The sequence below is a fragment of the Oncorhynchus keta genome, chromosome 7 (assembly GCF_023373465.1).
Source record: "Oncorhynchus keta strain PuntledgeMale-10-30-2019 chromosome 7, Oket_V2, whole genome shotgun sequence".
Lineage (NCBI taxonomy): Eukaryota > Metazoa > Chordata > Actinopteri > Salmoniformes > Salmonidae > Oncorhynchus > Oncorhynchus keta.
The window spans coordinates 9734697-9760685 of record NC_068427.1 but is presented as its reverse complement, the minus strand read 5'-3'; the positions used below and the strand labels follow the sequence as shown (position 1 = coordinate 9760685).

Here is a 25989-nt window from a genome sequence, read left to right as displayed (position 1 = left end):
GGCACATTGTTTTACATGTGAATGTTTATCCTTTTAAGCTTGGAAAGGAGAACGTTAAACCCAGACTTGGTTCACACACCCTTGTCTCCACCCTTCTCTAGGTGTCGCCCATCTTCCCCATTATCCCCTGGGTACTTATACATGTGTTTTCTATTTGCCTGTTGCCAGTTCGTCTTGTTTGTTCAAGTCAACCAGCGTTTTGTCTCAGCTGCTTTTTCCCAGTCTCTCTTTTTCTCGTCCTCTTGGTTTTGACCCTTGCTTGTCCTGACTCTGAGCCTGCCTGCCGTCCTGTGCCCCTACTCTGGATTAGCGACTTCTGCCTGACCCTGGATCTGCCTGCCGTCCTGTACCTTGGCCCCACTACTCTGGATTATCGACCCCTTTCTGCCTTGACCTGTTACTTGAACACGGTCTGCACTTGGGTCTTACCTGAGACCTGATAGTTCCTTTATTAAGAGTCTCCTTATGTTAGTACCTAACATTTTCATAGGAATGTTCCAGTGATGTACAAGGAATGTTTCTAACAGACCATTCCCTTAATGTGAAACAGACCTTACCCAGGTGCTGGGTCTCCGCTAGGGATGTCCTGGACTCAGGCCTCATATTAATGTTCTAGACATGTTTCATGGGAACGTTGCAAGAACATTCTATTTCTTTGGGACCGCCTGGAAAGGTCCTGATGACTGACACACAGGAATGTTCTTGCAACGTTCCCATGAAACGTATCTAGAACATTCTTATCTTATATTCTGAGAAAATGGCAATCATGTTCTGTGTATGTTTGGTGGGATGTTGATGGAACATAAAAATGGTATGTGGATGAAGGTCATGCTTCGGTAGAAGATATTTATTTGGTAAAAGACCGAGTCCATATTATGGCAAGAACTTATCAGATAAGCAAAGAGAAATGACAGTCCATCATTACTTTAAGACATGAAGGTCAGTCAATCAAGAACTTTGGGTAAGTTCATTAGAGTTACCAGGTCAAATAGATTCTTCACAGAGTTCAAATAACAGACACAACTCAACATCAACTGTTGTGCTAATTAATTACTTAAAAATCATACAATGTAATATTCTGGATTTTTGTTTTAGATTCCGTCTCTCGCAGTTGAAGTGTACCTATAATAAACATTACAGACCTCTACATGCTTTGTAAGTAAGAAAACCTGCAAAATTGGCAGTGTATCAAATACTTGTTCTCCCCACTGTATATGAAGTTAGAGTTCATAGTCCATTCATGTGCCATTTTATGAAACATTCCAACAATTGGACCTTATTGATTGTCTTATGACCAATGATGTGAATAACATGTAGCTATGTCTATGCTTACGGCAGGTGGATTTTACATCTTGTGGGAGGGGGGACTTTTAGGTATTCTTGCCATCGTAGTCTTAGTTACTGGGATAATCACCTCCATAGTACTATCCTTCACGTATGTAAGTGCCTCGGTGTAGTCAAATGTTGAACTATTGAAAAAAAAGCTGAAATAATAATATGCTTGCATCTTTTTCACATCAAATGCACTTCAATAGTAGGGCGTATCTCTATTTGTAAGTACACTATATATACGAAAGTAGGTGGACACCCCTTAAAATGAGTGGATTTGGCTTTTTCAGCCACACCCGTTGCTGACAGGTGTATAAAATTGAGCACACGTCCATGCAATCTCCATAGACAAATATTGACAGAATGGCCATACTGAAGAGCTCAGTGATTTTCAATGTGGCACCGTCATAGGATGCCACCTTTCCAACAGGTAAGTTCAATACATTTCTGCCCTGCTAGAGCTACCCCGGTCAACTGTAAGGGCTGTTAATGTGAAATGGAAACGTCTAGGTGCAATAACGGCTCAGCCGTGAAGTGGTAGGCCACACAAGCTCAAAGAAAAAGACTGCCAAGTGCTGAAGCGTGTAAACATCATCTGTCCTCGGTTGCAAAACTCACTACCAAGTTCCAAACGGCCTCTGGAAGCAACGTACTGTTTGTCGGGAGCTCCATGAAATGGGTTTCCATGGCCGAGCAGTAGCACACACGCCTAAGATCACCATGTGCAATGATAAGCGTCGGATGGAGTGGTGTAAAGCTCACCGCCATTGGACTATGGAACAGTGGAAATGCATTCCCTGGAGTGATGAATCGCGCTTCACCATCTGGCAGTCCGACTAACGAATCTGGGTTTGGTGGATGCCAGGAGAACGCTACCTACCCATATGCATGGTGCCAACTGATTTTTGTGGTTCGGCCTAGGCCCCTTAGTTCCAGTGATGGGAAATCTTAATGCATACTATGACATTCTAGATCCTTCTGTGCTTCCAACTTTGTGGCAACAGTTTGGGGAAGGCCTTTTCCTGTTTTAGCATGACAATGCCCCTGTGTACAAATTAAAGTCCATACAGAAATGGTTTGTTGAGATCGGTGTGTAAGAACTTGACTGGCCTGCACAGAGCCTTGACCCCAACCCCATCGAATATCTTCGGTATGAATTGGAACGCCGACAGCGAGCCAGGCCTATCACCCAACATCAGTCCCCAACCTCACTAATGCTCTTGTAGCTTAATGGAATTAAGTCCCCGCAGCAATGTCTCAACATCTAGTGAAAAGCCTTCCCAGAAGAGTGGAGGCTGTTAAGCAGCAAAAGGGGGACAAACTCCATATTAATGCCCATGATTTTGTAATGAGCTATTTTTATTTAACTACCGGTAGGCAAGTCAGTTAACAAGTTCTTATTTACAATGACGGCCTACACCGGCCAAACACGGATGACGCTGGGCCAATTGTGCGCCGCCCTATACCACATACTTCTGGTCATGTCTTGTATCTGATAAATGTAGGCCTATACATACAGTACAGAAGGTCCTGTGTTTTCTTCCACTCGCAGGTCCCACGGCTTCACGTGCTATATGTTGCAATCGGAGCTGTCGTTTACACACTGGTGAGTTCATTGAAAACCCTCAGTATTTCAGAGGGAACTGGAGAAATGTACATTTCTCTTGAACCAACCTGTATGGAATGAACCATTTCTTGAAATGTTTAGCACCTAGCTACTCCTCGGAAAACGTGAGCTTTCCGTCATCCCAGATGAGTGTTTTTTGGAGCACTTTCACTTTATGTTGACATCGTCCAGATCTTTATTTTCCTCTTGCAACTAGTTGGCGCTTCCACAGAACAAAGGCAGGGGGATGACGTTTGACCTGGTGTGGATCATCCTTCTATTGTATTTATTCGCCCAATCTGTCACTGCTCCAAAACAAAACAAAAAATGTCTTTGTCTTTTGACGCCGTTAACATGGTAACCTTATGAGAGTGCTGCACAATTTCAATTAAGATTAAATATATACCACAGTATATTTATTATTCCCACTAATGGATGTTATGAATGCAACAAGCTTGTCTGAATGACCTATGACTTGACCTAAGTATTTTTGTCAAAAAATGTCCTTACGTTGCCTTTTCTCCTGAAACAGTACACATTTAAAACATAATTAAATATGAATTGTCAATAGATTAAATGTTAAAATAGCTCAATAAACTGTGTGCTTGTATGCATCCATTGATACTATATTACAAATGACAGTATATTCTAACATCGCTTCTCTTAGAAATTGAATGTGATACACTGTAGAAAGGGATGAACTTTCCTTGAGATATACATTTCAGAACCCCTCCTTAATCGAGACAAGTACATATCAAAAGGTCTCTGTAGTTCTGCAGTTCGGTCTGTGAAAAAGCAATTATTCCATGGGGACTTAATTACAACCCAATCACCAACCTAACTGATTTAGGATGGAATAGAGGGGGGGGGGTGTAATGAAAAAAAGCATGTTCTCATATACAGCTTATCAGTATAGGGACTTTTCCAATTATGAGCCTACTGATGAGTTCTTCCCTTGAGTTGATTTCAGACACTATTCCTTTCAGGTGCCATTTCACCATGGTGCTTTTCCTGACAAAGGGAGCTTTATCATGTCCACCAATTATAAAAAGTATAATGAACCCTGAAATATGTTTCAAACATGACATCAGCCGTCCCCACAGGTAATCAAAAGACTTCTACATTGTTTCTCAAGTAACCAGGCTTGTATTGATAAAAACGCCCGAATGAATCAGTAGAGAAAAGCAAGCACATTCTCTATAGCAAAGAATGTGTTGAATACGATAGGGGTTGTTTCTCCCATAAAAAGAACGTAAAGAAATTAAATGTGCTTTTCAAGTTCTTAATACTTTTTACTTTAAAAACATCAAACAATTACAACAAATGTCAGCAGACCATGATTATTTATTAGTCATACCTCTGTAGTGTGACAAAGACTGGTATCAAAGTTGATCAACCCCATAGAAAAGTGTTAAGAGATACAACACAAGGTAAGTAATGCATAGGTGAGCCTAAGCCAACACATCCCTTAATCATATTCCACTTCTGTATTAAGACTCTTTCTCCCTTATATTATTAATCTATTTCTTCATGTGTCATTTTCTATTACTGAATACTGTTGACCGTAGTAGTACCCTGGCTTGATTCTCTATTTGTTAATCGCAGTAGCACTTCAGTGTCGTGGCACTAATTTCTCAACTCTGTCTGGTGTTTTGCAGATGAATATAGATTCCCCATGTCCTGCATCTGTCTCCAGTGGCGATGGCCGTTCAGGGGGTCAAGCGTTTGGGGTCACGGGGGAACATGGAGACCTGGCGGACATTGTGAAGACCCAGGTAGAGCATGCAGACTCTTTCCAGCCCTGAGGGAGAGAACTCACCGTCACCGTCACCGTCACAGTACACTAACGATGAGCATATTTAGAGTACCTTTACAATGTTTTTCATAATGACTATATTTACCATGAGTATATTTAGCATATATTTACATTGGATTTCATATTGAGAGGGTATGGGTTTAGAATAAGTATTTAATGTCTTACCAATGCCACCACCTCCGTGTGGGGGAGCTCCGTAACGGAAAGAGTCGATGTAGGACTTGATCTTCTCCAGATCTGCATCAACACTTTACATATCAGCACCAGCCACCAGTGTATTTGTAACATAGTAAAAATATGCTTATTCTCTAGCAATCGCTTGAGAGGAGGGAAGGAAGCATGATTTATTGAGTGACAAATATTGCCGCTTTGAATAACAAGGCAGAGTTGTCTAATTACCAATGTTGTGGTGAATGGCCCTCTCAGTAAGCAGCTGGGCATCGTGGATCCTCTGAGCGCCAGAGAGGATCTCCTCTCCTCTCATGAACATGTCGTAGGAGTTGGAGTATTTCTGAGGAGGAAACATAAGTCGTATAACAAGTTCAGTGAATGCCACAATGGTGTCATGAGCATGTGTTGTGTGCGTGTTTAGTGACGCGCATACTTTGTCATTGGGGTCAGGCATGGTGTAGAAGGGCCTCACAGCCAGGGGGTACTTGTCCAGCACATAGAAGTCAGTGTCATACTAACAGAAAGGAAACAGAGATGAGTTAGTCCGCTTTACAGCTAGATATGACCTGCATGTGTACCTACAGGTAACTGCCAAAAATAAAGGAAACACCAACTTTCGTGTCTTAATAGGGCATAGGGAAACCACGAGCCGGCATGGATTCCACAAGTGTCTGGAGCTCGATTGAAGGGATGTAATGCCATTCTTACAAAATAATTTCCATAATTTGGTGTTTTGCTGGTGGTGGGAAATGCTATCTCTGGCGCCGCTCCAGAATCTCCCATAAGTGTTCAATTGTGTTGAGATCTGGTGACTGAGACAGCCAGGGCATATGCTTTACATCATTTTCATGCTCATCAAACCATTAAGTGACCACTCGTGCCCTGTGATTCGTTATCCTATGGGGGCATAGCCATGGTAGCCAAAATAATGGCCTACCCAGCATTTTATACATGATTAACTCCGAAACCACACCTGTGTGGAAGCACCTGCTTTCAATACACTTTGTATCCCTTGTTTACTCAAGTGTTTCCAATATTTGGGCAGCTACCTGTAGATACAGAGAGTAATATAACTACATGTGTTGTCACCCCGAGAAGTCAATGGCATGATAACATACCTTTTCTTTCACCAGACGACCGAGCAACTTCTCATTTGGAGTGCTGTGAAAAATGTTAAACAATTGACTTTAGATCAATTAAAAGATAAACAAGAAAAACATCAGTTCCCGACTTAAAAACAAAGCCGTCTTTATTTGAACTTTACTTGAAGGTGTTATCAACAACATGCGTAAACGTAACACTGCTGCAAACTCTTGACCCGCCACGGACCTGAGGTCCTCCTCGTCTCCCATGTCCACCCCGGCCTCCCGGAGCATGGCCACGCCCTCCGTGTACTCTAGCCTCAGAGTGGGCTCCAGGAACCTGAAGGGCTCACTGGAGTACTGCTTCCCCACCGTCTGGATCTCAGTCTGGAACCTGGACAACATACACACACATAAACAAACAAGCGAGCGAACATACACATCGATGCCGTGCCCTTTCAGCGGTGTACTTTCTATAGGGCATCATCCATGTGTTCCAGTTATAGCCCTGTAACGGGCCCTCTAAAGATTCAACCGTACTCATTCACTTTGCTTGCAAATATGGGTTAGAAGTGCATCAACATCTTACTTTTCTCTGAGCCCTTTGAAGATCTGCACCATGGTGTCGGTGATGGACTCGATCACTTCGTGGTAGTGGTAGTTGAACGCCAACTCAATATCCAGACCTACAAACTCTGTCAGATGACGATGGGTGTTGGAGTCTTCTGCTCTGAACACTGGAACGGAGAACATCTTCAGTTAGTATCAGCGCCATTGTATTTCACTAAGAGGATTAGATCCATCACCTCAGAGGTATACTAGACATCGGCGGCAGCGTCTCAAATGGCACCCTACTCCCTTTATAGTGCACTATTTCGACCAGGGCACATTGACCAGACATACGAGACTGCAGTGGGGGGAGAAGTCATTACTCCCCTGGTTATGTGTGGATCTGGCCAGGTGATGTCCCTGTTGAGCTACCTCACAGAGAAGAGACTGGGGACATTATGCAACCAAGCACAAGCCAGTGAGATAAATGTTTCCTATGGCTCAACATGTGCGCAGTCACAACACCATCTAAATATGCATGAAATAATCTGTGTATATGTGGTAATCCGCCCAGGTTTAATATTGTGTAGGTCACTTTTCCTGAATAGTGTTTGTTTGTTGACTACATAACTAGCGACTGATGTATTCAACACAACAGTTTCATTCATTCCCATTATTGGATAGTGTTCATTGGGGAGTGAAAAGGGGTTAGGTGAAGGGCTTAGAGATGTTGTCTTTTCAATATATATCTTTTTATAGTTGACACTTTATTCAGATGGCTTGAAAGAAAAGGGGAGAGACGGTCAAGCAGGAACACAGAAGTAAGGGGGGACGCGAGGATGGAACCCTTGTCTCTGGGGGTGGGGGGTATAAAGTATATGTGCCTGGCGGGAAGCATTACAGCTAGACCACAGGTTCTGCCCTAGATATTGACTCACCTGGTCCCACACAAAACACCTTGTCAAAGTCAGCACAGATACACATCTGCTTGTAGAGCTGGGGAGACTGGGCCAGGTAGGCGCTGGTTTTGAAGTAGGACACAGTGAAGACGTTCGCGCCACCCTCACTGGCAGCTAGAGAGGAGAAAGATACCTTTGAGTCAAACTATCCCAGAAGAGAAGCAACACATGACCCAAAATAATATTTTTGAACTAACCTTTGTGACAATTCAATTTCCTAACAATGTAAGCATTTCACTGTTAATCTACATCTGCTGTTTACGAAGCATGTGAGAAATACAATTTGATTCGATTTTGATTCCAATTATTAACCTTTAAAAGAGATTCTACATTACTTTTAGCTAGTAGTTCTAAAAGTAGCGGCCAGGTCCAAAAGTGGTCCCCGGAAAATGCGTATTACAGCAGATATGTGCCCCACTTCATTGCTCTCTCACTCTCTAAAATGTTTATATTTTTTTGGTTTTTAAACTCATTTACCGACTTCGGTACAATTATTTGAATTCCATTATGTTTTTTTTCTTTCTGTGAGCTCAATGTGCAGTTTCTGTAGAGATAAATCAGATCAAGCCTAAACTGTGATATGTAGTAGGGAGTTGTAGTTTCCAACAGGCCAATATTCTACATAGTTTAAGGCAGAAAAGGTGGTAACAACAATGACCATAATCCATTGTGCGTTTGCCTACTTGTGCGGTCTGTATTGAGCTATAATAAGAACAGTGTAGGAAGACAACTTGCTTCGCTACCCGAAAATACCTGATATAAGTGATTGATAGTTGGTATTCAGTAGTCATAAAAGCATGCCTTGTTTACTTTTAAGAACTTCTAAAATTGTGATTTTGTCAGACAGCATAGGAAGCAGCTCTATAGAGGAGACGATGACTAGGAATTAAATAATAAAGTCATCAAATAAAATTAAGTAATGTGAATAAATTATGGTTAATAAGTAATAAGCAGTAATGGGCACTAACCTTCATTTTAGATTTTTTAAAACTTGTATTTAATGTAAAGAAAGAAGAAGATTGAAACCGAAACCCGTGGTTATTTTTTGTGGAATCTAACTGTAACCGAATGAACCTCAAAAAGCACTAACATTGACACATCCAGCCCAAAGCAGGACGTTTAAAAAAAAAAAAAACTTAGTAGGCGCCACATTTCTGGAGCATGTCTCTAACTTACGTATGAGCCATATTTGACAAAGGTGTTGTCCTTTACAGAAGGGTGGTCACAGAGTACATTTTGTACAGTGTACGTGTGATGGGTGTTGGCAGAGGAAAATACGTTTTTTATTTGAGTAGTAAACACTGTTGATACACAGCTGCTTGCACCTAAAAAGGCGGCAATTTTAAATGTGTCAATGCCAGGCTGGGCTTATTTCATTGGCTCCTACAGTTGAGGAAGTGAAAGGAACACTTGTTACACCCCAGCTCAGTACACTACACGAGGTAGTACATGTTGTGATGTGGTGGAATGTACAGCAGTAAACAACACTTATGTCTTACGTTGGTTTAAAGCTTATTTCTATAGCTACAAAATATGACACACGCTCACTCATTATGTGCTCACACTTGTGAAGTGCAGTTTAGCTCATCAATAAGAGCACGAATGACCAGACAAAGTCGAGCTGGCACTGCTCCACAAGGTAACTGGTAGACAGTAATCCTACTGTGAATTATCTCAAGGGTATGTGAACTAGAGACCCTATCAGCAAGAGGAATGAATGGCCTTTTGAGCTTGAATTTCTACACTGCTCACACTCTACTCCCCACCTTCCATTACCCAAACCCATCTGAACATGAAAGAGCATGTATCCTTGAGACAGTTTGCAATTTGCAGACAAAATAGTGGAAAAGTACCTTGTCTTCCCTACTACCTGTAAATAATACAAGTCAAGTAGGAATCTACTTGACTTGGGGTGGCAGCGTAGCCTAGTGGTTAGAGCGTTGGACGAGCGTCAAACCCCCGAGCTGACAAGGTACAAATCTGTCGTTCTGCCCCTGAACAGGCAGTTAACCCACTGTTCCCAGGCCGTCATTGAAAATAAGAATGTGTTCTTAACTGACTTGCCTGGTTAAATAAAGGTAAAATAAAAAAAATAAAGGCCAATATTGTTGGCCTTTAAACTTTTAATTGACAAATAATGTCCAGTCTGAGACACAGTGGCACGTTGGTGGTACCTGATATGATTTTGGGGGTCTGGATCTCCACAAAGCCCTTGTTGGTCAGGGTGTCTCTAAAGAGCTGGCAAACTCCCGACTGCAGGCGGAAGATGGCCTGGCTGGTTGTTGTCTACCAGAGGAGCAACAAGCAGAAACAACAAGAGTCAACAGAGGTATTTATTACACAATGCCAAAGATGAGTCAATAACACTGCTTTGAGTCACATCTTGCCTCATACAGTCTCGACACCTTTCATTTCATTAAAGGGAGTGGAAATAGTAAGGCTTGGCCTATTTCATAATGGAACACTCAATTTTACCTTTTTATTTTACTTTTTCAATTGTACTTTTTGCCGTTGATTCAAGTTAGAGTAGGGTGCATTTCACACTAATGTAAGCCTTTAGAAAATAAACATGAGATATAAAGCTTTGTTCTCTTTTTAAAACCTAACATTAGCAAACAAGTTCATCTGAAATTCTCTATTCACATACAAACATATAGTCACATATAAAATCAGCTTTGAGCAATCTGGTTGTATACAGAGGTAAACTTAGTTGCATAGAAAATAACCCAATCATCAAAACAACTCGTGATGAGGCACGTCAATGAGCTGGGTATTACACAGAACGTCTGGGAAAGAGCAGAGGAACCGTTAAAACACCCCCAACCCTATGACCGTTGGGCTACAAACAGCATTGTGAATAGGTGTGTTCTTTCTTAGTTCTAAGTTGACTCATTTCTTAATATGACTGGTGTTATTAGTAAGGATTTATTCAACCAGTTCTATCTGGCTTCATGCATCTACATAAAGCCAGGGTCAGGCACTTTGATGAACCTCCTGATTGAAAAAAGGCTCACATTTCTATCTTCTAGACTTTCCCAAAGTCCTGAACGGGAGTTTTCTGTGTGACTATCCTATTGTCAGACAATGACTCTGGGCCAGTCAGACTTTAGTTCAGGGCCCTGTTAGAAATGGTCAACTGATATTTTAGTCCATGAACCCCCCCGCCCCAGCTCATGGATTATATGTATAGTTGACAGAGGTCAGAAAATAACTACTGCTCTGATGAATAAAAACACTTCTGAAGAACCCTAGAAAAAAACACTAGACAAATACCATACCCGGCGAGCCAACCAACTGCTATGATAGCCTGAGTAGGAACTGACATATCAAAAGTATTTACATAACTCAAGGATTTCCTGTGTAAAACACCTCCACTGTGAGCAGATGGGCGGGGCTGTGGTGTCATCATAGATCACTTCTCTTTCGACATCCTCACACCAGGGTGGAGGGTATAAAAGAGAGTGAGAGCAAAATAGCTCAGTGCGTCACTCTCGTTGACATTCAAGCTCTCAAAACAAGTGTCTAACGGGCCATGGCTTGTGGTTTTGGTCACATGCCACCACTCAGATTGTGACTTACTGCTATTGTCTTTCATTAGAGTGCAGCAATTTATTTTCAGCAAAAATGTCTAGCTAGTATATCTATTTCTCAGAAAATTCTGGGAACTAATCCTTCCATTTTCACAACAACTTGGAAAACCCGAGCCTGGTGTGTTAGGAGCTGTTTCATTACTTTTGACCCTTGATTGTTGAGCCGGGTTTGGGGTCTGTGTGAAAACCGCTTTATGGGTTTACTGTTCATTTAAGTGTGGTTGTGATAACAGGCCCAAGTCCATGAGCTCAAAGAGACATTGTGTAGAAGCAGGTGTTGTGACAAAGCCAGTCTGAGGCGAGCGCTAAAGCTGTTTTCCTGCTGCTGCCACATCAGTGTGGGCGCCTCAGAACAGGGCACAACAATGAGACCTCTAGCAACCCTTTCCTTCCCGAATCCCTGCAGTTCTATACTGCACTCTACAAGCAGGCTAACTCAGTGCCTTCCTGCGAAAAGGGACATATGATTCTGTCACAAATGGCATCTCATCATTACAATATCTGTTGATACAAATGTAATGTCTTCAAAAAAAAAAAAACTCATTATGTTTCGTTTTTGTGTAATTAATTTGTCATCGAAGAAGGTAACACTGGCTTATGAGTGATAGTGTAGAACTTACTCTGAGATCAATGACTCGGTTGTCCAGTCTGGTGTCCTGGTTGACCGTCGCTCTTCCGTCCTGAGGAGACACACAACAATCATTTCACCACATTACAAAACACTGAAGTATTTAACACATCTGAAGAACATCGGAACAAGCTAAGTGTGAAAACTGTGCCTACGGTGTGATATTCAAAATGTATCAAATGTTGTGTGTCATACAGTACACTGAGTGTACCAAACATTAGGAACACCTTCCAAATACTGAGTTGCGCACCCTGGATTCACCTGTTCAGTCTACATCTTAGAAAGAAAAAGTGTTCTTAATGTTTTGTACACTCAGTGTATATCTATGTCTGTATGTTTTTAAACAAAGCAGGTCTATAAGGTTTAAAAATTGAACAGGATAGAACACAATATAAAAATATATATATTATAATAAAATGTAGTGCAGCAGTAAATATACAAATAGTATGTAAACATTATTAAAGTGACCAGTGTTCACGACTATGGTCATGGAGCAGCAGTCTCTAAGGTGCAGGATAGAGTATCCGGTGGTAGCCGGCTATTGACAGTGACTAAGGAGCAGAGTAGGGTACTGGGCAGAGGTCGTCATGTGGTGGCTGTTTAAAAGTCTGATGGCCTGGGGATGGAAGCTGTTAATCAGTCTCTCGGTCCCAGCTTTGAAGCACCTGTACTGTTGCCGCCTTCTAGATGGTAGTGGGGTAAACAGGCCATGACTCCGGTGGCTGAGGTCCTTGATGATCTTCTTGACCTTCCTGTGACACCGGGTGCAGAAGTTGTCCTGGAGGGCAGGCAGTGTGCCGTATGATGGTGAGCTGGGCAGACCGCACCACCCTCTGGAGAGCCCTGCGGTTGCAGACGGTGCAATTGCTGTACTGGGGAGTTATGCAGCCCGACAGGATGCTCTCAATGGTGCATTTGTAGGAGTTGGTGAGGGTTTTAGGGAACAAGTCAAATTTGTTCAGCCTCCTGAGGTTGAAGAGGCGGTGTTGCGCCTTCACCACACTTATGTGAAGGGACCATTTCAGGTCCACAGTGACGTGAACAACGAGGAACTTGAAGCTTGTGGATGGGACGTGCACTCTCTGCTGACTCCTGTAGTCCACGATCAGCTCCTTCGTTTTGTTGACGTGAAGGGAGAGATTATTTTCCTGGCACCACTTCACCAAGGCACTCACCTCCTCCCTGTAGGCTGTCTCATCGTTGTTGGTAATCACCCCAACCACTGTTGTGTAGTCAGCAAGCTTGATGATTGAGGCTGGAGACGTGTGTGGCCACACAGTCATGGGTGAACAGGGAGTATAGGAGGGGGCTGAGCGCACACCCTTGTGGGGCTCCCGTGTTGAGGATCGGCGTGGTTGTGGTGTTTGTTACCGTAAGCCACAGTATTTGGCTGGCAGCCACATGCATGGCCATCATATTTCTAATGTTTATCATATAAAGAATGTAGGGCACAATGCTACATTCTTTATATGATAAACATTAGAAATATCATGACGGCCTCTGCCCAGTAAGTACCCTACTCAATACATTTCCACTGTTTTGCTTAAAGTTCATCTTTAATCTTACCAGAAAAAAGTAGGTTGGATACACTGGATACATACACAATATACAGAAAAAAGTAGCTACACATCAGTCAGAGCGCTGTCTGCTGACCGAATGCCCGTTTGTAAATTCTCATCTGAGTGGAGAAGTGCAACAGAAGGCCAAAATGAGTCTGATGCCGAGCAGAAATGACAAGAAGCACTTTATATCTGCGTTTTATATTTTGTTTTTCCTGTGTGGAAAAAAACACAGAATTCTGCGTTGACACGACCTCTAAGTTGAAGCAAGTGGCTGAATAAATAAGGTGACGGGGCATTATATAGTGTTCACTTTCTACCGTGTTTGAGAAGTCCAAGCCCATTGGACGAGTTATCTGTACAGCTGCCACTGCTTGTTTTTTTCTCCTCTCTGTTCTCGGCCTGTCTGCTCCTCCCCCCTCTTCTCCGAGCAGAGCCGGCAGGCCCGTTGCCCTAACGACCCCATACGCCACACAGACAAAGCGTGTACACTGTACTGTTCTTCCTTCAGACAAGCATGTGTCAAGAATTTGTTCATTAGCACAATGTCTCTCGTTCACATTCACTTGTATATGACCAAACTCGTTAGACCCTACCTACATATGTGTAACTTTATAAGCTGGATTGCCTGTTTTAGCATTTTGTTTATTTTAGTTTGAGCTCCATGGAAATTCGCTATTACATGTGCTAATTTTGTTAGCATTCAGGAAATAGACACCCAATGGGCTGTTGCGTTTTTGGCGACCCCTTATGTACTAAGCCGGTAATACCGTAAATCCCGGTATGTGAGGAGGACGGTATGACGATATGAAAATCTGGATAGCGCCCAACCCTACGAAACACCTTCACCCATTTCAAGGAAAACAACAAAGCCACCGACGTGGTCCCCTGCCACTCTTGAGGACTGTGTGCTCCCAATCTACGTGGCCGACGTGAATAAGACATTTAACCCTTGCAAGGCTGCCAGCCCAGACGGCATCCCATGCCGCGTCCTCAGAGCATGCATAGACCAGCTGGCTGGAGTGTTTACGGACATATTCAATCTCTCACTGTCCCAGTCTGTTATCCCCACTGGCTTTAAGATGTCCGACATCGTCCCTGTACCCTAGAAAAGAGTAGGTAACTGAAGTAAATTACTTTTGCCCCGGAGCACTCACTTCTGTAATCATGAAGTGCTTTGAGAGGCTATTTAGGGACGATATTACCTAGATCTTACCCAACACCTTAGATCCACTACAATTTACATACCGCCCCAACAGATACACAGACAATGCAATCACCAATGAACTGTTTGAATACAACCAATTCCAATCATATAAAAGATTAAAAGAGCACAGAAGCTCCTAAATATTAGAACACGATGCCCAAGATTGTCAGGCTTCCTGGAACTCACGTGGGGTTAAAACAGCCTTTGAACACAGTTCACACATCCTGCTCAGACAGGGAGACACAGAGCCAGCCCTCCCCAACGGCAGGTGCTGTAACTGACAGACAGAACAGACAGGCCCAGCCCAGAGTCTCCTCCCCAACGGCAGGTGCTGTAACTTAGTGACGGACAGACAACACCTGGGCCGCATCTGCAGCTGGGTTTTGCTTATGGCATAAACACCGACACCCTTCAGCTGTCTCTGAACTGAACCACACTAGAGAGAGGCGACCCTTGAGACAGACACCGACCGAGAACATGGCAGTATAGGACCAACACAACTCCAAAACAACAGCCACAGGCATTGAGTGTGGGGACCAAGTCATGCATTTTTCATCCAGTGTCTGTGTTTGAACTGGAACAGCATTAGAAGAGAGGATCATCTCTGAATGCAATGAGTTTGACATTTGATCAGCTACAAAGGGCTGCCTGCGGGAGGCCCAGGAGGCCTGGCCCTCATCCTCACCTCATCCCCCTCTCCATCCGGCCTCACACAATCCTCCAGCTGCAGGGGCAGGCGAGGCTCGGCCTGGCTGATCACAAAAATCTGAGACAGGGGGGAAGGTGATTTAGTTTTATTTATTTTTTTTAGAAGGGAGATGTTGGTTCAAATAGATTTACAGTTAGAGTACCTCTACATTCATGGTACTTTCCAAGTTTAACTGCTGAGTGGAAAGGAAAGTACCACAATTCCAAAATCAGAAAGCAAATCAAGTCTCATACAGTTATCTTTTAACCAGTAGTTTCTCTGATTAATAATGAGAGTCAATGGCTTTCCCTTCGTCACAGTAAGTCTGTTGGACTGTGGGTGTGGTCAGGCGGAGCATCAGACAGCCCTACCCTCTCAATGTGCAGCTCCACATCCTGCTGAGTGCAGCTCTCGATCTTCTGCTCCACTTTCCTCACCATCGCCTCCACGTCCACGATGCTCTCCTTGTTGATGCTACAGGCGGGGGGGATGAGAAGCACAGCGCTTAGAAGTCTACACAGTTCAATTGGAGTCAAACAAGTGGGAGGCTAGCTGAGAACTGAAAGTTTCCATTCAAAACCCTGATTGAAGTTCAAACAGTCACAGAAGTGTTTCAAAAGCTGAGAAAATTGTGTTTGTGTGTGTGTGGGGGGGGACTGAGATTTTAAAAAAAAAATAATAAAACAAATCATAACACTGACTACTCTTCCTGAGGTAAAATGTCACAGGATCACATTGTTTGGATGGTTTCGATATGACCATATTGACAGATATATTTTGATTGAATCAGTCTATTGGGAGAACGTGTAAAAAAAATGTTTTAAACATAATGAGACACCAATATGAACTACAGTAAAACACCAGTGGCCACACAACAATAAGTCAGAGGTTAATCAACTATCTAAAAGACATGTTGAGAGAACACCGGAACAGGCCACCGCTGTCCTTTCTCAATGTTCTAGATCCAACAGAGCCTTATAGAAATATGATGAGCTATCAATACCAATTGTCACATAGCATGGGGCCAGATGGAACAAGCCCAGTGTAATCCTTCACCTCTTCTCATTAAAAAGCAGTAACAAGAGACAGGACAGTGGTGAATGGTGATCCCAGTCAGTCCTCTGCAGCTGCCTCAGTCACAGACATCCACTACGAGGATCAGCTAGACAAATAAAGCCCACATTAATAACCTCCTCCCTCAAACATCCTACCAGCCTGCCCGGGGACAATAAACACTGCCCATCAACTAATGAGTCATACAAGTAAGGCTTTTGATTGACCGGACTAGTGTCTTGTCCACGGGCTGTACTTGTACATCAAGCTGCCTTCACAATACAGAAAAAGGAGATCCTATGGACCGCTCTGGCTCAGACATGGCTACTTACTATAGTCTTAGCGAACAACAGACTATATATTATAAAGATATGTGAAACCTTTCAATGCATTGTTTAACGTGCTCTAGTAAGAGAAAGTAAAACGAGACACGTAGAGGAAATTGTTGACCGGGACGCAGAGGATACCCTAACCCTAATTTAACTCTGTATGGGGAAGTTTAAATACTATATGTGACAGGTGTTGCAAGCTCTTCTCTATATATCACCACTAACCTCAATCAACCTTGATGAATATGAAAGGACTCCTGTAATGCAAAGCTTACTAAGCGTCCATAGAATTCAAGGAACATAGAACATTAAGAGGCTTGATTTGAACAACTTGTTAGGGCCAAGTGTGTGCTTTGATAGATGCTGAGTGTGCTTTGATAGAAGCTGGTTTGTGACTGATGCTTAGTCATGGATCAAATGGGTAGTATCCCAAATGGCACCCTATTCCCTATATAGTGCACTACTTTTGATCAGAGCGGTCAAAAGTAGTACATTATGCAGGGAACAGAGTGCTATTTGGGAAGGAGCCATCCATGGGGTAAGTGGTTGCATGCAATAAGTGCAATACAATCAACTGCCACATCAAACCACATGACATTACACAAGCAAAGGAAAAAGGAACCAAATTATTTGAGGAATCGCACCACAGGATTTCTATGAAACACACAATCTGATAGACAAGATCAAGCCAGAGCATTAATGTCCTTAAAGAAGTAAAAACCAGGGTCGTATTCACTAGGAACCAAGCGAAAGCAAATGGGCCAAAACAGGGGTCTTGCTAAATTTGTCCAATAAGAAACGCATGTTTTTGTTCTCGGTTGCAAAGAGTTTTGCTTCGGCCTGCACTAATGAATACGAGCCAGCTCTGAAGCAACCTTCAGATTGTATCACTACACACAAAAGGTTGAGAGGAAACAGAGTGGTCAAACCACTCTGATACAACTTACAAGGCTGGTCAGAGGTTTCCGTCAATGAGGTGGACCAGTGTGACTTGAGCCTTGGCCTAAATAACTTGTGTGGCCTTTATTTGTGGTCAGTTTCCTTCCTTACCAGTCTAAGCCTGACATAGACCTAGTTCAGCAGGAAACCAACAAGTGGCTGAGACCTGGTAAGAGCTTTTCTGGGGTCTGGCAAACATGTGACATTAAGTGGAATTCATTTTTATTACCTTTATTTAACTAGGCAAGTCAGTTAATAACTAATTCTTATTTTCAATGACGACCTAGGAACAGTGGGTAAACTGCCTTGTTCAGGGGCAGAACGGCAGATTTGTACCTTGTCAGCTAGGGGATACAATCCGGCAACCTTTCGGTTACTAGTCCAACGCTCTAACCACTAGGCTACCTGCCGCCCCAAATACGCATGGAAGGTGCGTCACAATCGCTACATGTAAACAACTGGAGACACTGCCATTTTTGGAGACATGTTATTGGCAAAGCAGCGCTATTGTAGCTAGAATAAGAGTGTAGGAGTGATTGTTAATTGTTAATAATTTTTGCTGGCTAAACGTGGGTCTAACTTTAAACAATTCACTTATTTACCGTTAATTAGCCACCACAAATCTCTTTGCTAGCCAACGTGACATTGTCTCCAAGGTGTCTCCAGTAAAGTTAATGTTTTGACGTTTGTTTCCACATTCCAAGCTTATTGGACTGATTTACTGATCACAAAACAAGTGGCGTTTGACCTATCTCGTCCTCCCGTTTACACTTCATAGTTTGTAACGAGTGTTAAGAGTCATTCATTACTGTCAGGTGCAATCAAGTCAACTGAAAGAGATGAGAACATGTCACATGCTTGGTATGGAAAAGTACAGTATCCTCTTATTGTTATGCTTTTCATAAAAAGCTCCAGTAATGGACTAATTTGACTCTGACCCCAGAATGACTAATGATGCTTAGGCTCTAAACAACCTCTTCAACTTTGATGTACTGTATATATTGTATCTACTCTTATCTGGGCAGGAACGGCTCCATTAAACACTTGTGTACTGTATCCCATCTGAAAAAGTGGACCCTTTTGTCGGGAGCGGAAAAATTAACAATTCTTTCAGAATGTGTGAAAATGAATCGGGAGCCCATTAGGATCCAGCTTTTCCCACCATTGTTTGTCGGGGCCACCAGGAAATGCAGTCTTGTACTCACTTGGCGGCAAACTTCACCATCTGCTTGCTGGCACGCTCCCCCACGGCGACTAGGGCCTGCACGTTAAACTGCTGCTGACGCAGGACCAAGAAGCACTGCTTCCCTATAATGACCACAACAACACAATAGACATCAGCTGGGTACATCTAATTGGGTATAGCAACTCCTAATGCACGTGTCAAAAAAGGAGCCATGGTTCTACACAATGCCAGGTCACTATCTCAGGCCAACATGGCAGAGGTCATACCTGCTTTAGATACCACCTCTCGCCCCCAAAAAAACAAAAACATTTTCAATGCATTTCCAGGTAACGGTCAGAGAGCAGTGAACGGACGACCCTTTAAAGAAAGTGTAAGGGGGGGGTGGGGGGGGGGGTCGAGAGCCAATTCCCAAACCACACACCTTGAGACCAAGGTAAACTATCATGCCAATATCAGAGACCACCCAAGTGCTTTGATGTGGTTTCCTCTGTTCATTGACTGGAGGAGGGCCGATTACAAAAAAAACATTCACTTCATCCCAGTGTAAATCAGGATGTTATTCTGCTCTCAAGGACATCCTTCACTGTAGAGTTGAATGAATGGAGGGGTTTTCCTGGAAGGAAGCCGCCACGAGATCATCACAATATGATGGTTTATTGATTAGCATATTGTTATCACAGATGTGTACGTGCTCGATGTTTCGAATCATTCTGGATGGGATCCGACTACGGCAAGGCTCACTGAGTTCATTGTATTATAGCCTCAAACTCAGACAACCTCGGAAAATGACTACATGTAATCCAAGTTTGTGGTGCCATTTAAATAACTGAGCTTTGGTCTGAGTTTTCAAACTTTTCAAAAAGGAACTTGCATGTGCCTGTGTAATACCTACAGAGGAATCTGTACTGAACAAAAATATAAACATAACATGTAAAGTGTTGATCCCAAGTTTCATGAGCTGAAATAAAAGATACCAGAAGTGTTCCATATGCACAAAAAGCTTATTTCTCTAAAATGTTTTGCACAAATTTGTTTACATCCCTGTTAGTGAGCTTTTCTCCTCTGCCAAGATAATCCATCCACCTGACAGGTGTGACGTATCAAGAAGCTGATTAAACAGCATGATCATTCATTACACAGGTGCACCTTATGCTGGGGGGCAATAAAAGGCCGCTCTAAAATGTGCAGTTTTGTCACACAACACGCCACAGATGTCTCAAGTTTTAAAGGGCGGTGTAATATGCATGCTGATTGCAGGAATGTCCACCAGAGCTGTTGCCAGATAATTTAATGTTTATTTCTCTACCATAAGCCACCTCCAATGTCATTTTAGAGAATTTGGCAGTATGTCCAACTGGCCTCACAACAGCAGACCACGAGTACCACACCAGCCCAGTACCTCCACATCCGGCTTCTACACCTGCGGTTCGTCTGAGACCAGCCATCCGGACATTTGATGAAACTGTGGGTTTAAACAACTGGAGAATGTCTGCACAAACTGTCAGAAACTGTCTCAGTGAAGCTCTACTGCGCGCTTGTCGTCCTCACCAGGGTCTTGACCTGACAGCAGTTTGGAGTTGTAACCGACTTCAGTGGGAAGATGTTCACCTTCGATGGCCACTGGCATGCTGCAGAAGTGTGTTTTTCATGGATGAATCCCGGTTTCAACTGTACGGGGCAGATGGCAGACAGCGTGTATGGCATTGTGTGGGCGAGCTGTTTGCAGATGTCAACGTTGTGAACAGAGTCCCATGGTAGTGCTGGGGTTATGGTATGGCAGGCATAAGCTACCGACAATGAACAGAATTGCATTTTATCGATGGCAATTTGAATGCACAAAGACACTGTGACGAGATCCTGAGGCCCATTGTCGTGCCATTCATCCGCCGCCATCACCTCATGTTTCAGCATAATAGTGCACTGCCCCATGTCAACAGCCTGATCAACTCTATGCGAAGGAGATGTGTCGCGCAGCATGAGGCCAAGGGTGGTCACACCAGATACTGACTGTTTTTTCTGATCCACACCTCTACCTTTTTTTTTTTTTAAGGTATCCGTGACCAACAGATGCAAATCTGTATTCCCAGTCTTGGGAAATCCATTAGGGCCTAATGAATTTATTTCAAATGACAGATTTCCTGACATGACCGGTAACTCTGCGAGTTATATAAAACTTTGCACTCTGCGACCCCCATCCCCTAGGTCCCTCACCACCCGGGTTGCAAATAAGGTGAAAAACTCCATTCTGGTACCATGCAGTTATTTTCCTAAATTGTGTACATTTCTAGTAGCTGTTGACCACATTTGCCAACCTGAGGAGAGTTGACTGAAAATAATGTCTATTTCACCAGCCACGTTGGCGGGTGGTCAACTTGCAGGGCTCCACAGTGTGAGCGTTATATTTGAGAATAACAATGGTCAAAGTCAAGTATGTGGAAGTCAGGGTTAGAAAAAAGCTGCAGTAGCCGTTCTCAAAGTTTTTCTGCTGTTCTGTTTCATAGCTGCTAAACGCACAAAGAAATAGGAATCCTATAACCCACCTCGCAAAGTAACACTGCTTGGCAGGAAAGCTGTGCGAACTGAGTGAAATGCTGATAGATTCATTTTTGGAGGCGCTGCACACAGGCATAAAAGTTGGTCTAATTTACTTGAAAGTTTACAAAGTGAAACTTTGTCCTCGTGTTTCTTGGCTATTTACATTTAACTAATTTAGCAGATGCTCTTATCCAGAGCGACTTACAGGAGCAATTAGGGTTAAAATGTCTTGCTCAAGGGCACATCGACAGATTTTTCACCTCGTCGGCTCGGTGATTCGAACGAGTGACCTATCGATTACTGGCCCAACGCATTGAAAATGTACATTGTTTGTTCACAAGCTTGGTTGTTTTTCAACGTTAGTTTGAGTCTGCTGCTTCAACTGATAGCGAAGAGACGCCCTAGTCAGAACTCAAATCTCAAACACACAATGACTCGAGTGGACCCGTTACCACGGTAACTGCACGCCCTTAAAGGGGCAGCTGAACTTTTTGGTTAAAAGACTCCAGTAACAAAAACTGAAATTAAATTGAGCAATATACCACATTACTTCTTACGAATACATTTCTTGTTTCAGAAACAATAGAAAGCATGGTCATCTGTTTTGTGTTTTTGAATGTAATTTATGGCAAATAAATATTTTTGTTGGTTAAAGATCTGAGTGACTGGAAGATTTTTGATCTTCCTGCTACAGTGACTGGTGAACCAAATAGTTCATTTTAGGCCCTGATATTTGGCACAAGGACAGTTGATGATCTGTTTGGTAAACCCTAAGGTTCAGTTACAGAGCCATTTAGATTGGAAGCAGTGGTGTAAGGTACTTAAGTAAAAATACTTTAAAGTACTTTTTTAAGTATCTATACTTTACTTATATTATTGACAACTTTTACTTTTACTTCACTACATTCTTAAAGAAAATATTGTACTTTTTACTCCATACATTTTCCCTGACAACCAAAAGCACTTGTTACATTTTGAATGCATATCAGGACAGGAAATGGTCAAATTCACACACTTATCAAGATAACACTTGGTCATCCCTACTGCCTCTGGGCTGGCGGACTCAAACACACAAATGCATCTTTTATAAATAATGTCTGAGTGTTGGAGTGTACGCCTGGCTATACGTACATTTTAAAAACAAGAAAATGATGCGGTCTGCTTTGCTTAATATAAGGAATGTTAAATGATATATACTTTTACTTGGGTATATTTTAGCAATTACATTTACTTTTGATACTTTCGTATATTTAAAACCAAATACTTTTAGACTTTTACTCAAGTAGTATTTTACTGGCTGACTTTTACTTCGAGTAGCTTTCTATTAAGGTATCTATACTTTTAATTAAGTATGAGAATTGGGTACTTTTCCCACTACTGATAAGAAACATGGCTGTGGCCTGAGGAAGTGTGTTATAAAACTGGACAAAGATGGAGAATCTCACCTTTAGCTCTGCTGGTGTGAATCCTGGCACGCACCCAGATCAGCTGGTCAGCCTTCTCAGGTGTCAGCTTCTGGACACGCACCAACACCCTGTCTGGCTCACAAGGCAGAAAAGAGCAGCTTTCAATACAACTTAAAAGACCATATATCCCCTTCCCCCCACACACACTCATATTACGAGGAGAACAAAAGTCATAAATATGAAACACTGCATAGAAGTCGCCCCATTCTCTGTGCCTTATGACAAATGGACTCGGCTTTGCCGTGTCACTCTGAGGCATGCTTAACGTTATTACGATCAGCTAGTTGAGACAGAGAGCGGCCTCATGCGCCCCGACGGCTGTGAGCCGCCCATTTGGCTGAACCTGATTCCACCCACATGAAAGGCAGGCTGGCTGTCTCTATCGTTCCTCATCCCCGAGGACAGGCATGCAGGTGAGAAACAAACTTTGTTCTCTGCCATTGGAGCTGAAAGAGTAGGCAGACAGGTGGACGACCCAGTTTCTTTCACGTTTATCTGGGAGCAATGGCAGGCTATTAGTCACCACAATCATCTTTGATGTCCACAGGCCGTCTCTACTACTGCCACTACTGACGCCATGTCCCTGAGTCACTCAGATATAATCACGTTGTCTATATTACTTAACAAGTAGTAGTAAACATGGTTGTTGAAATGGAGATATCCTCTGTATATAATATGTTTGTTTTGAAAAACAAAGAGGAGGAGGAAGTTGCTGACTGTACTGACCCAGTTTCTGCTGGGACTGGACCATCTGGGGGACACCGTACCGATCCTTGGCAAAGTCCTGCACAAATAACAAATAATCTGCTAAGCATTTAAATCCAATAGCATTAAAGGAATCATCAGAGGTGCATAAAATGTAATATTCATTTAACATTTCACCATATAGAAAAGGTGTAAATCAATAAGTAACATCTGAAAACTGAAAAAGTGAATTGTTCCTCCAGGATATTTACATCTTCATCTGTGCTTTGTGTGTCAGCAGCCTGAAAACAATAGAGGCAAAACAGTTAGTTAATGCAACGGGACATCCTGATGAATCCTGATAAAGGGCCTTGTATTGGAAACAGCTAGTGGACTGATATTATGACAAATATAACTGATAAACAATGGAACCCCCCTCCCTTGCCCGATTGTGCCCTCCGCACGTCACGTCAACAGCTGTGAGGGGCAGAGAGGCAGATAAAACCCACTGACCAGCTTGGCCTGCTTCTCAGCTTTCTTCGCCGCTTTCTCTGCTTCCTTCTGCTGTTTCTTCAGGCCTTTCTTCGACTGGGCCTGGTCCGCCTCCTCCGCGGCTCTGCAACAGGAAGTGCAGAACGCAAAACATTTAAGTCCACTTCCTAGGTCTATTTTTCCAGCTTCCTGTAGGAAGTTTTTGACCAGTTAATTCAAGCCATCACCACCTCTGGCTTGCTGTCCCAGTGACAGGCTTTTAAGTTTGTCTACCTTTAATCCTATTGTTTTCACATGCTTTCAAACACAGCAGTTAGCATGTGAACTCTGGGATGGAGCGGGGAAAGGTGTTTACACTGTCACACAGTGAGATTAGATGGATAAACACAAAGCAGGTATGAGCTGGGGAGTAGAACAATGCGTTTACTATTCCTCTCTAATCCCCTCAAAAGGAGAAAAGCCCTCGAAATGAATAGTAGATACGGATAACCGTGTTATGATAGCATTCATCTGGATAACTAGTGGTGCCTTTATTTGCAAACAATGTGTTATGCTGACAATTCAATAACTCAAGGGGAGCTGGACAGAATACAATCAGTCTACTGTGAAGACAAATAAGGATGTGGACATTAATTGCTGACGACATAGCCTGGACAGCAACATGGCTCATCAACCTAACAATGGACACAACTATTAGGGAACTAATAGGTTGCTTCAAATTCTTGGTCAATGGGATTAAGGACTACAAGGGTATCAAGCCTACAGTTGAAGTTGGAAGTTTACATACACCTTAGCCAAATACATTTATACTCAATTTTCCACAATTCCTGACATTTAATCCTAGTAAAAATTGCCCGTCTTAGGTCAGTTAGGATCACCACTTTATTTTAAGAACATGAAATGTCAGAATAATAGTAGAGAATGATTTATTTCAGTGTGTATTTCTTTCATCACATTCCCAGTGGATCAGAAGTTTACATACACTCAATTAGTATTTGGTAGCATTGCCTTTAAATTGTTTAACTTGGGTCAAAAGTTTCAGGTAGCCTTCCACAAGCTTCCCACAATAAGTTGGGTGAATTTTGGCCCATTCCTCCTGACAGAGCTGGTGTAACCGAGTCAGGTTTGTAGGCCTCCATGCTCACACACGTTTTTTCAGTTCTGCCCACAAATTATCTATAGGATTGAGGTCAGGGCTTTGTGAGGGCCACTCCAATACCTTGACTTTGTTGTCCTTAAGCCATTTTGCAACATCTTTGGAAGTATGCTTGGGTTCATTGTCCATTTGGAAAAACAATTTGCGACCAAGCTTTAATTTCCTAACTGATGTCTTGAGATGTTGCTTCAATATATCCATACTTTTCCTCCCTTATGATGCCATCTATCTTGTGAAGTGCACCAGTCCCTCCTGCAGCAAAGCACCCCCACAACACGATGCTGCCACCCCCATGCTCCACGGTTGGGATGGTGTTCTTCGGCTTGCAAGCTTCCCCTATTTCCACCAAACATAACAATGGTCATTATGGCCAAACAGTTCTATTTTTGATTCATCAGACCAGAGGACATTTGCAAACCGTAGTCTGGCTTTTTTATGGCAGTTTTGGAGCAGTGGCTTCTGTTTTACTGTGGCTAGAGATACTTTTGTACCCGTTCCCTCCAGCATCTTCACAGGGTCCTTTGTTGTTGTTCTGGGATTGATTTGCACTTTTCGCGCCAAAGTATGTTTATCTCTAGGACACAGAACATGGTAATAATATTACTAACCAGTTAGGTGTCGCAAGACAGGAGGTATTCTTCTAATACACAACCTGTGATAGTCAAGAGGTTTCATTGTACTCAGACAGTAAATGGTCTACAGGAAATAACACTGATCGAGGGAGAACGGTGATATAAATAGCAATATAAAACAACATTCACAACAGCATTAGATGACGTTGTGCACATGATTTTAAAAGAACGACATGAAGCACCTACCAGTATTTTTTAACAATTCCCGGTCAACTTGTTTTCTTTCGCAAAGGAAATCTTAATAGCTTTTTTCACTTTAAAATATACACTACCGGTCAAAGGTTTTAGAACACCTACTCATTCAAGGGTTCTCCTTTATTTTTACTATTTTCT

General features: G+C 42.7%; 1 protein-coding gene across 1 annotated transcript in view; it reads right to left on the bottom strand.

Annotated features, from left to right (window-relative positions):
• Positions 1-4259: 4259 nt before the first annotated feature.
• Positions 4260-25989, bottom strand: part of LOC118385958 (aspartate--tRNA ligase, cytoplasmic-like) — a 28295-nt gene continuing 6565 nt past the window's right edge. The window contains exons 2-18 of the mRNA XM_035773229.2: positions 23890-23992; positions 23649-23678; positions 23419-23476; positions 22672-22764; positions 18711-18813; positions 15556-15658; positions 15182-15262; positions 11723-11782; positions 9687-9798; positions 7492-7626; positions 6594-6741; positions 6252-6398; positions 6041-6083; positions 5356-5436; positions 5151-5262; positions 4917-4988; positions 4260-4736 (exon numbers count right to left, since the gene is read on the bottom strand). Coding sequence (XP_035629122.1) covers positions 4645-4736; positions 4917-4988; positions 5151-5262; positions 5356-5436; positions 6041-6083; positions 6252-6398; positions 6594-6741; positions 7492-7626; positions 9687-9798; positions 11723-11782; positions 15182-15262; positions 15556-15658; positions 18711-18813; positions 22672-22764; positions 23419-23476; positions 23649-23678; positions 23890-23992 — 1573 coding nt within the window. The 3' untranslated portion in view covers positions 4260-4644. The remainder of the gene's footprint in view (positions 4737-4916; positions 4989-5150; positions 5263-5355; positions 5437-6040; positions 6084-6251; positions 6399-6593; positions 6742-7491; positions 7627-9686; positions 9799-11722; positions 11783-15181; positions 15263-15555; positions 15659-18710; positions 18814-22671; positions 22765-23418; positions 23477-23648; positions 23679-23889; positions 23993-25989) is intronic.